The 11,384-nt window shown below is 39.0% G+C and overlaps 1 protein-coding gene across 1 annotated transcript; it reads left to right on the top strand.

Annotated features, from left to right (window-relative positions):
* The first annotated feature begins 4,746 nt into the window (after positions 1–4,746).
* LOC131997023 (uncharacterized) lies at positions 4,747–10,799 on the top strand. The gene is made up of 2 exons (XM_059367267.1): positions 4,747–7,930; positions 10,333–10,799. The coding sequence occupies exons 1-2, from the start codon at positions 4,747–4,749 to the stop codon at positions 10,797–10,799; spliced, it is 3,651 nt and encodes a 1,216-aa protein (XP_059223250.1).
* Positions 10,800–11,384: the final 585 nt, after the last annotated feature.

The following is an 11,384-nucleotide window of genomic DNA, read 5'->3' as shown; positions in this document are numbered from 1 at the left end:
TAACACCTACCTAACCCACTAACCCTATTTAAATAAACTTACACATTATAACGTTTTACTGAAACCAAACTTGTGTTTTGTTTTTTACTCCTTTGCGGTGTTGCTGTGGGTATTCTATTTCTTTGCTTGTTATTCCCCAACTCTGAGGAATAACAAGCTGCTACATACAGTCCACTCATCTACGACTTTCGCTTTACATCATATATTTGGAATCCCCCCCCCCCAAAGCTATTCATGGTCCTCCGCAGCCGTTCACTGGAAACTGCAAGAAAAACACACACACACAACAGAAGGTAAAACCAAACCAACATCCCAAAGTTCCCATGTTAGTTGTGTGAAGCACCGGTAAGTGCAAAACCATTTTTTGTTATCTTGAAGAAAAAAAACATTTGCAAACAACCGCGAAAAAAAATCATACAGAAAACAGACAAATCGAACTAATTATTATAAAAAGTGCTCAAAGTTTCAAAAACTCCATAAAATCGAAAATTCTCTGTGATAAAAAGTGTTAAAAGGCCAAAAGATAACAAAAAAGAAAAAAAAAACAAAAAAAAAAAAAAAAAAGAGGTCAGTTTGTAGTGCAAAGTTGTTATTTTCGTCGTTTCGACATTAAAAATTGTTAATTTTCGTTAGTTTGAAAGTTGAAAATGGTCAAATTTGAAACCTAAATAAAACAAAGCGTTTGCTATAATTACTTTAATTACCAAAAAATTGACATAATAACTGCCAAAAACCAATCAAAATTCGTTTGTTTGCAAATGTTCGTTTGTGTGCCAATAAAATTATACACTCAACAAAAAAAAATCTGAAGAAAATTCAAGAAAAAGTGCAAAGTGCAAAATTTTTTCAGTTGAAAGGGTGTTTGAAAAATCCATAATTTTTGCTATAACGGAAAAAAAAAAACGGTGAAAATAACGGTCGAACACGTGTCCAAAAATCCGAAAGAATCGTCTTATATACATACATAGATACGAATACATAAGGTGCACTTATGTACAGGAAAGGCGATAAAGAAGAAGAAACCCAGTCTGTAATCCAAATAGATAGAAGAAGATAAGCCCATGTAAAAAAAAAAAAAAAAAAAGAACCGTTTTTGTTTAAAAAGAAATTCGAAAAAAAAAAAGGAGAAAATAAAATTTTTTTTTCGTTGTGCATGGAGGCTAATATAATACAACAAAAAGGTATTTAAAAAAAAAAAAAAAAAGAAAAAATTATTTTTCCTCAAATTCATCTCATCATATTCATTTCATCCTCATCATAAATCATCCCACATTTTCCTTTTGTCATCAGTTGTTGAAATAAAATAAATTAATTTAAAATCGTAATTTACAAAAATTTTCCTGAATTATTGCACTATCATCATTAAAATTGCACTGCCCCTTAATCATTTTCAGTTTATTGCACTTTACTCATTTATCATATTGCACACAAACATTATCATTATTTTCCCATAAAATTATATTTCCACTAAAATATTAAAACAAATCAATACAACAACATACACTACAATTTAAAATCATTTCCCATAAACATATCGCTTAAATTTTTCAATTAACTAAACTACCCATCAAATTGCATTGTATCAAAAAGCATTTTTTTTCGAGTGTACATGATCACCTAATAAGAAAAAGAAAATCAATTCCAACCAACATCAATTGTGATGAAAAAGGGCCAAAGCAATGTATGCCTATTTGAATATACAAACGAACGTACATACATAAAGTCATCGGTGTACAACGAAAGCCAATGTCTGGCCGCTAACAGCAACGAAAAAAAAAAAAAAAATAAAGCAGAGTTCTTGTATGTAAATATACACGTGTGTGTGTATACTTGAATGTTCATCGACGGCCACTGCCTGGCCCTAGAAGCAACGAAAAGAAAACAAAACGAAGTAGAAGCATATATGGTTATACACGCGTGTGTGTATACATAAATACTCATCGACACTCAGTCAAAGCTCGCAGCCTTATCCACTGGCAGAGACAAAGAACACACGGCAATAGCAATAAGCGAGGCTGGAAATACAGCCTATGAACATACGTATGATCACAGTACACTGGAAAAAATTGTTGGTAATTTTTTTTTAAAGAAAAAGTACAACGTATAATATTGGAAAATTTTTATGTTTAAAATTGATTTGTTTTAACATCTCCATCACAAACATACAAAACCACATACATTTATTCATCGTTAATAATAAAAGAAAACATCGAAATTGAACAGACAAAGAGTTAGAATCAGATATATAAATCGTTATATCGTTCGAAATTTTAAATAACAACGTTGTGGCTACATAGAGAATCAACTATTGATGTTTGCATCTACAGTAAAACACACCTAGATATGATATGCAAATCATATGCCCATGAATAAGAAAGAAAAGCATTGATAATTTTCTCAAATGAATTGAAAACCCTTCTCTTGATACAAAATTATTTGGTTTGTTTTTTAATATTGTGCTGGCTTTCTTTTCGCATCGCTTTATTGATTTCAATATAATTTTTTCCGGAAAGTTTAAAAAAAAAGTAAAATTTTACAACAACTTTTCTTGAGAATAATGCTCGAACAGTGAAAGTTTATGCCGAACATTTAGACTTTGTCAACATAAAATACATTTTCATCGCTCTTAACAAAAAACAATTAAAATTGTCAACTTTTGCATAAAATCCCTAATCAATTAAAATTGATTTTTTGTCGGACTTAACATTTTCATAGTTTCGCCGAAATTATAGAATAGCTATTGTTTCTCAATAACTCCAACAGCTCTTATTAAATTTTAATGTAAAATAAAAAATTTTGTGTTCGATAATATAATCATTAAACTCGACTCGTATTATTTTTCACGTGTACCGGTGTCCCTAACAAAACGAAAATATCCAAACCTACTTCATCAACATATGTACGTATATATGCAGGAGTCGCCCAACGAAAGGGAAAAAATAGTCAAAGCAAATTCGTCAACATAGGTACGTGTGTATATACATCCATTTGTACACGCAGTCATCGTAACAGCATATCATTCCCCCACTCGCATGAGCAGCGACGGTCGTTGGCAACAGCGGTGATCATTTGCGAATAGAGAAACAGCAAACTGCATAAGGTCAATGCCCTTTCATAGTCAAATATATTTACATGAAGAAAGAATTTAGAAATCATATGGTACAGCACCAGGCCAACATATTAAGACCAAAACAATTCATTTGAGAAAAATAAAAGTTAAGGGAAAAAAAGCCAACATATTGTCAACAGTGTATCTTTACAACGAGCCCAACGGAACCCCTCTTTTCACAAACAAGTGTTTTGATGATTAGAGATTGAAATATGTTTTAATATAAAGCGTTTTTTATTGGAAAATTGTGGAAATTAAAACACAATTCTTCCGTTCTACGACAATAAACAAAATTTATTCAACGAAAGCGAGCTGTTGGAATATTGTGAAGAAGCAACACAACGATTCCATTCTACGAAAAATAAATTTAAATATTTTAGCGTTATAAGGAAAATTGTGAAACGTAAGCACAATTGTTCCCATCATCAAACAAATAAATAAAATAAAACTATTATAAATGAAAATTACAACTTCATAAAATAACAAACACCATAAAACACATCTTTATTTTCATCATTTTAAAACTAACAACACACATTTCTGAACTAACACAAAACATTGGTCCGCATTTGATACAATTTGCTATCAAATGGAAATACATTTTTTTGGGAATCTCTAATTTATCTGCAGACAAGAATATTTCGACTTGGGACCCTTTGACGTTTTTCGATTCGATTTGGATATTCGCGTCGATTTCTTTTCCCGTCGATCTCTTGCTCTATTGGAAACTTCATTCCCAATCGGAAGTCACATGATTTTTCGAGGAAATTTCTCTTCGTTTGACTGGATTTCTACAAAAATTCGTACTCAATAAGAATTTTTTTTTGTCGTTTATTGGGACTTTTTCAGAGAAATTCTTACTCGAACGAAATTCTGCTATTTCACTGCATTTTACTACGATAATTCTTACTCCAGCAGAATTTCACTACTTTTTATCGTACCTTTCCCAAGAATTCTTGCTCGATAGGAGTTTATAGCCCTTTATTGGATTTCCACGAGAGTTCTTGCAGCGGAGGGTTTGGCTGCCTTTTATGAATTTTTTATCTCAGGAATTCTCAGTGACTGGGATTTCGATTCTTCCACTTTTGATGGAGAGATTCTACGAAGGCCTAACGTTTTCAAATCTCGACAACTCTTGTGGTTTTGAAATTGTAAGGTACATATTTGGCAATTCGTTGCATTCCCGCTAGTCACTTACAATTTTCAGGATCAAACCTTTGCATAGAAGAAGGGATCTGTTCTTCCATTTGCTCCTGGTAATTCTGTACCTCACAGAATTTTCGCAATCCATTGCATCACCCCGATCGGCCCACATTCTTCGACTTTGCATTCTGCTTTGAGTGAGACTATTTTTACATTGATTGTTGGCATTTGTAAGTTGTATTTTTTTGGCAATTCGTTGCATTCCCGCTCTGCAGCTTACATTTCCTGATCGCTCTACATTTTGATTGCACTTACAATTAAAATAACAGTTTCTCATTCAACGGATCACATCACGCTTGGGGTTCAAAAGCCATACAGATTCGCGCGAAGATCTTTTTTTGGTGAACCTACGAGATATCGATTCTTCTTCTAGCTGACTCCATCCATATCATATTTGTCATTGTCGTACAGTTCTGTTCTTCCCTTTTTTCGAGATGAGTCTGACGACTAAAGGTGCTAAGACCGGCACAGGGGACACTGGATGTATGGATACCAATCCGACATCGGGGTCTACTGACCACAGTAATTCCACCGGAATTACAGGTGGTGCATCTATGGAGACTTCCCTCAACAACGATAAATTTTTGTTCGATTGTGATCACTTGATCTCATTTTGTACACAATTTGAACAAAGTGACATTTCTGACCAAACCGACTCGGTTTTGGAGGTGAAACTAGAGGACTTGGAGAGCCGTTGGCAAAGGCTACAGGCAACTTATGAAGGTGTTATGCTGTCTCCAAGGTCTTCGAACACCAGGGACTTCAGGGAAAATGCGAAGATAAATTTCAACGCCAGTTCTGAGGCGTATTACACAGCCAGATCTCAAATTCTGGATATTCTCAGAATAGCTAGCGGGAATACTAGACAGTCTACGAGACACAGTCTTATCCCCAGTTATATACCACAACAGCAATATATTCCTCAAAACACGTCTCTGGGAGTCTCAAACAGCTGCATTAAGGTACCGCCTTGTGACACTGAGATTTTCAAAGGAGGCTACGAGGAATGGCCGTCATTCCGTGATATGTTCACGGCAGTCTATGTTAACCACCCCAAGTTAACGAAAGCTCAGAAACTTTACCATTTGCGGAATAAAACCAGAGGTGCCGCTGGTGCAATCGTCAAAAGGTACACCTTATGTGACGAGAATTTCGACATAGCATGGAGTGCTCTGAAATCCCGCTACGAAAACAAGCGTGTGCTTGTTGACAATCAACTGAAGATGCTTTTTAATATTCCTACAGCAACAGTAGAGAATAGTGATTCCATTCAGAGAATCCAATCGGCAGTAAATGATTGTCTGTGTACTCTCAAGACACTTGACGTTGACGTCGAAAGTTGGGATCCGATTTTGATATATCTGGTATCGACGAAATTACCAGATGAAACTCTTTCTCTTTGGGAACAATCTTTGAAATCCCACCGAGATTTACCGACATGGAACCAACTTGACGAGTTCCTCATAAACAGATTCGAGGTTGTAGAACGCATCACCAGCATTAAGTCTACGAAACAACAGAATAACATCCCGTCTCAAAATTCTGCCAAGACTCAGTCACCAAATAACTCATCTGCCAAAATTCAAACGTATCACTCCCAAGAGAAACTAAATTCGTCATGTCCTGTTTGTGTTTCCAAACATTCAATTAGGACTTGCCCAGATTTTCGCAAATTTACAGCACAACAGCGTATAGACTTTGTCTACAAGAATAAAATTTGCAATAATTGTTTGGCTTCAAACCATCTAAAAGCAAGTTGTAAAAGCAAAAATACATGCATTATTTGTCACAAAGCACATCACAGTCTTCTCCATCTTAGGAAAACCACTGATAACAACAATAATGTCTCTCAACCACAAACTTCCGAGACGAAGTCAAGTGACGCAGAACCAAATTATCAGTCACAAGACGATATTCCTTCTACATCAAGACAAAATCGTCCTTCCGGTGTTCAAGCAAATTTTGCCTCAAACAACGATATGATTCTTCTAAGGACAGCTTTAGTCCAAATTGAACATCAGGGAGAATTATTCACTGTTAGAGCCCTAATAGACCCGGGTTCTCAACGAACATTTATCTCAAAACGAATTCAGAATTTATTACAAATTCCCACTACTAAAGCCCAATTCGAAATTTTCGGTATTGGAGAACAAACTCAGATCTCTGACAAAGAATGTCAATTAGTGGTGGTATCCGAAAAACACGATGTACGTTTCACTATTTCAGCAATTGTGCTGCCAAAATTAACCAGACGTTTACCGTCTTACTCATTCAAAATACCACATCCTTCAGATTTAGAAGATCTCGATCTGGCGGATCCCCATTTTAATAAATCAGCCCAAATTGATTTAGTTCTTGGCAATGATTCCGAACGTTTCATCAATATTGAAGGAATCAAGAAGAATATTTGTGGTGACACTTCAGCATACAATACTATATTCGGTTGGGTGCTCAGTGGCCCAATGCGAGCTGAAACTGTATTCTCTTTCTCTGTGAACGTTCTCAAACCAGAAGAACCCGCAATAAGCGATCTTCTCAGGAAGTTTTGGGAACAGGAAGAAATACCCTCGTCTCCTCTCGTCTCAGATTCTGATGCGTTCTGTGAAGAATTCTACAGGAAAACTACAACTCGAATATCGGACGGTCGTTATATGGTGAGGTTACCGTTCAAAGACGAATTCTCATACTCTTTGTATTTAGGATCGTCTAGATTCTTGGCTCTTGCTCAGTATAATCGTATGGAGCAAAATCTTTCGAAAGAACCCGAATTAGAATCTCAATACAACGCTGTTTTAGGCGAATATCTGACTCTTAATCACATGGAAGAAACGTCTTCTCGTGAGATATCCATGGAGGGTAAATTTAACTCTTTTTATTTACCCCATCACGCCGTTGTACGCCCTGAGCACAAGTCGACGAAAGTCCGAGTTGTTTTCAACGCTTCTCGAAGGACAAAGTCTGGCTACTCATTGAATGATGTACTTCACGTAGGACCCACATTGCAGTCTGATTTGACTTCTGTGCTTCTCAATTGGAGGAAGTACCGATACGTTTTCTGTGGAGACATCCAGAAAATGTACAGACAAATTCTTGTTCATCCCCACGACAGACCATACCAGCGGATATTGTTTAAACCCGAAGCGAATGGTCCGGTTAAGGACTATCAACTTAGGACCGTCACTTTTGGCGTAAATTGCGCTCCGTTTCTCGCTATACGTACACTGTTACAACTGGCGTCAGATTCAGAACACGATTATCCTCATGTCGCAGGTATTCTCAGACGAGAAACCTATGTCGACGATATATTGTCCGGAGGCTTCTCTGTGGACGAAGCGGTCCAAGCCCAGAAGGACCTGCTTGTGGTTTTGAAACAAGCAGGATTTCCCCTTAGGAAGTTTATTGCCAACGATAATCAGCTACTGGCTCATCTCTCACCTGAGGATCTTTACGATTCTGAATTTTTACGCTTCCAGGAGTCAAGTTCAGCTAAGACGCTGGGAATCAAATGGAACGCTTTAACTGACACTTTTGGTTATTCCGTCAAACCCGTTGAGTCAAGTCATGAAATGACGAAACGCAAAATTCTCTCTGCAATTGCCCAGCTATTTGATCCCGCTGGTTGGATCACACCTATTATTATTAGGGCCAAGATTCTTATGCAACAACTGTGGTTAGAAGGACTTGAATGGGACGACTTTCTCGGCAGGGATTCTCAGCTTGCGTGGGATGCAATTGTCTCCGATCTATATCACGTGGAGAGCCTTTCTATACCCAGATGGATTAGATTTGTCCCTGACGACGTCATAGAAATCCATGGATTTTCAGACGCTTCACAAGCTGCATACTGCGCTTGCGTTTATATGCGATGTCAGAACGAGAAGTCTGTGGTTTTCTCTAATCTTCTGGTCGCCAAAAGCAAGGTTGCGCCTCTTAAGCCTGTTTGTCTCCCACGGCTGGAGCTGAATGGTGCATACCTTCTTGCCAAGTTGGTCGATTATGTTTTATCTACATGCGACTACGAGATCAGCAGCATAACTCTATGGACGGACTCTTCGATAGTACTCGGCTGGCTTTCAAAGCCGCCTTGGTCTTGGGAGACATATGTTGCTAATCGAACCTCAAAGATTCACGATCTTGTCCCTAATGGTGTTTGGCGTCACGTCCCGACGCATGATAATCCTGCCGATCTTGGCACGAGGGGATGTACACCTCAGTATTTGAATATGAACCCTCTATGGTTCAATGGCCCATGTTGGCTGACTCAACCAAGTTCGTCATGGCCAAGGAACAATCCCTTGGAGTCGCCGGAGTTGGGAAGGCGTTCGAAGGTACAGACATTTCACGAGACGAATGAAGAATCCGACATATTGCAGAGGTTTTCTTCTTATACTCGGTCTCTAAGGGTGGTCTCTTATATTTTTCGATTCTACGGCAACTGTCTTAGTAGATATCGCTCTACCGAGAAGAATACTTCTTTATATCTTTCGCATAAGGAAGTGAAATTTGCTAAGATTCGCCTAATTTCACTGTCTCAAAGGAAATTTTATCATGATGAATACGACCTGTTAGGCAAGTCCGAGGCAATAAGCGAGAGAAGTTCACTAAAGGTGTTGAATCCATTTCTGGATCGCGAAGGGGTCATGCGAGTTGATGGACGACTGGCTGATTCTTCTCTTCCATATAATGAGAGACATCCCGTGATCTTACCCGGAAATTCCCGATTATGCCACTTGTACCTACTCCATTTACATCATTTCCTGGCTCATGCCGATTGCACACTTATGTGCAGAATGGTCCAAACGGAGTTTTATATTTCTAGACTCAAGCCTAGGGTAAAGGGCGTCATACACAGATGCAGGACGTGCATCATTTTTAAGCATAGACCATGTGCTCAGATCATGGCTCCACTACCTCCTTCGAGATGCGCTCTGACTCCTCCTTTTCACATTACTGGAGTCGATTTTGCAGGGCCTTTCGAGCTTAAAAGCTCTACTTTACGCCGCTCCCCCATGGTAAAGGGATATGCTTCCGTTTTCGTCTGTTTCGCGACGAAAGCAATACACTTAGAGCCATGTTCCGAGCTCTCTTCTGCAGCATTTGAGGCTGCATTCACACGATTCGTCGGAAGGCGGGGGCTACCCCAGAGGGTAGTTTCCGATAATGGTAGAAATTTCGTCGGCGCCAGCCGAAAAATGCTAAGAGAATTCATGACTTTCGTGAAGACTTCAGCAGACGATATAGCCGAGAAGTACTCCAGTCATGGCTTCGAATGGCAGTTTATTCCTCCCTACGCACCGCATATGGGCGGATTGTGGGAATCCGCAGTGAAGAGCTTTAAGCACCATTTTAAGAGAATTACTGGGGCTCACCGATTCACTTTCGAGCAGTTTGCTACTCTTCTTGCCCGTATTGAGGGAATTCTCAACTCCAGACCCATATCAGCGATTTCTGCTGATCCGAGTGATTTGACGGCTTTGACACCCGGCCACTTTATTAAGGGGTCCCCTATCATGGCATTTCCTGAGCAGGATTCACAGAGGTTGTCCCTGGTCAACAGATGGACAAAACTCAAAGCCCTTCATCACCAATTCGCTATAAGGTGGAGGGAAGATTATCTTAAGGCACTCCATAAGAGATATAAGTGGAAGGGTTCGGATCGGAACTTGAAGATAGGCGATTTGGTCGTGGTCATGGATGACCTGCTACCTCCTAACGACTGGCGTTTAGGGAGAATAATCCGGACTCATCCAGGATCCGACGACAATACTCGAGTCGCGGATATACGGATATCGTCTGGTACAATAACTCGTCCCATAGTCAAACTTTGTTATTTACCTCTCTTGGACCAAGATCCATTAGACTCATCACTATCATAATCTTCCTCCCATTCATACTCGCCTTAAATAACACTAACATCACCGCTTAAATCCACATCTAACCCTCATCTAACCCCACATTTCACCTCATTTCATTGGCTTCTTCTAATCCGTAAAAACCTTACTTACCTTCTTCATTTCCAGAAAAAAAAATGGGCTCAAAGCAAATGAATCTCAACAAAATTTATGAGTGCGCCATCTGTTTGGAGAGGCACTCGCTCCGCTACTGCCGAATCTTCTGCGGCATGACGGTGGTAGATAGGAGGGTGACCGTCCGTAACCACAAATATTGTATGAACTGCCTGGCCCGGAGTCACGAGGTGGAGGACTGCCACTCAGCCGCCACCTGTCGAAAATGCGGCTACCAGCACCATACGATGCTGCACCCACAAATTCCGGTGCCTCCTACCGCCCTCACACCAGCATATGTAAGCCCCAAAGTTGCCAACCGCTACACGAAGAAAGCGACGACTGAAGCCACCCCCAGACGCAAGAAGTTGAGGACAAGAAGCCAACGACCAGAAATCAAGCCGTCTGAGCTGCTGCAGAAACAGCTGCTCGCTGAGGCGCTGAAATGTGCGGCAACAGTTATCTGCGAAGATGTTGCGTAGATGCAAGGCCGGCGGCATGGACAATCCTGTCCTTAACATTTGATTTTATATTTTGTTTTGTTTTGAATACTTGAATTTAATTGTACCATTGAATTATAATTGAATTAAATTGTTAAATTGTACTTCCCAACTCTGATTGTAATAGAATGCTAAAAGGGATGTCAGTTTGTACTAAAGGAATGATATGGAATTAGAACATTCCTGACTACATGCCCTTTTTAGAAACTTACCATCAAACACTTGGTCATCAGCGTTCGATCGGTAAAGTTTGTACATTCTAACTCCTCTTTTCATCTCTTTCCCTAGCGTAACACCTACCTAACCCACTAACCCTATTTAAATAAACTTACACATTATAACGTTTTACTGAAACCAAACTTGTGTTTTGTTTTTTACTCCTTTGCGGTGTTGCTGTGGGTATTCTATTTCTTTGCTTGTTATTCCCCAACTCTGAGGAATAACAAGCTGCTACATACAGTCCACTCATCTACGACTTTCGCTTTACATCATATATTTGGAATCCCCCCCCCCAAAGCTATTCATATGGGCTTAATACTCTATATCGTGAGATCGGTCTATATGGCA

Source organism: Stomoxys calcitrans, chromosome 4, assembly GCF_963082655.1.
Source record: "Stomoxys calcitrans chromosome 4, idStoCalc2.1, whole genome shotgun sequence".
Taxonomy (NCBI): Eukaryota; Metazoa; Arthropoda; class Insecta; order Diptera; family Muscidae; genus Stomoxys; species Stomoxys calcitrans.
This window is presented reverse-complemented; position numbering and strand designations above follow the sequence as displayed.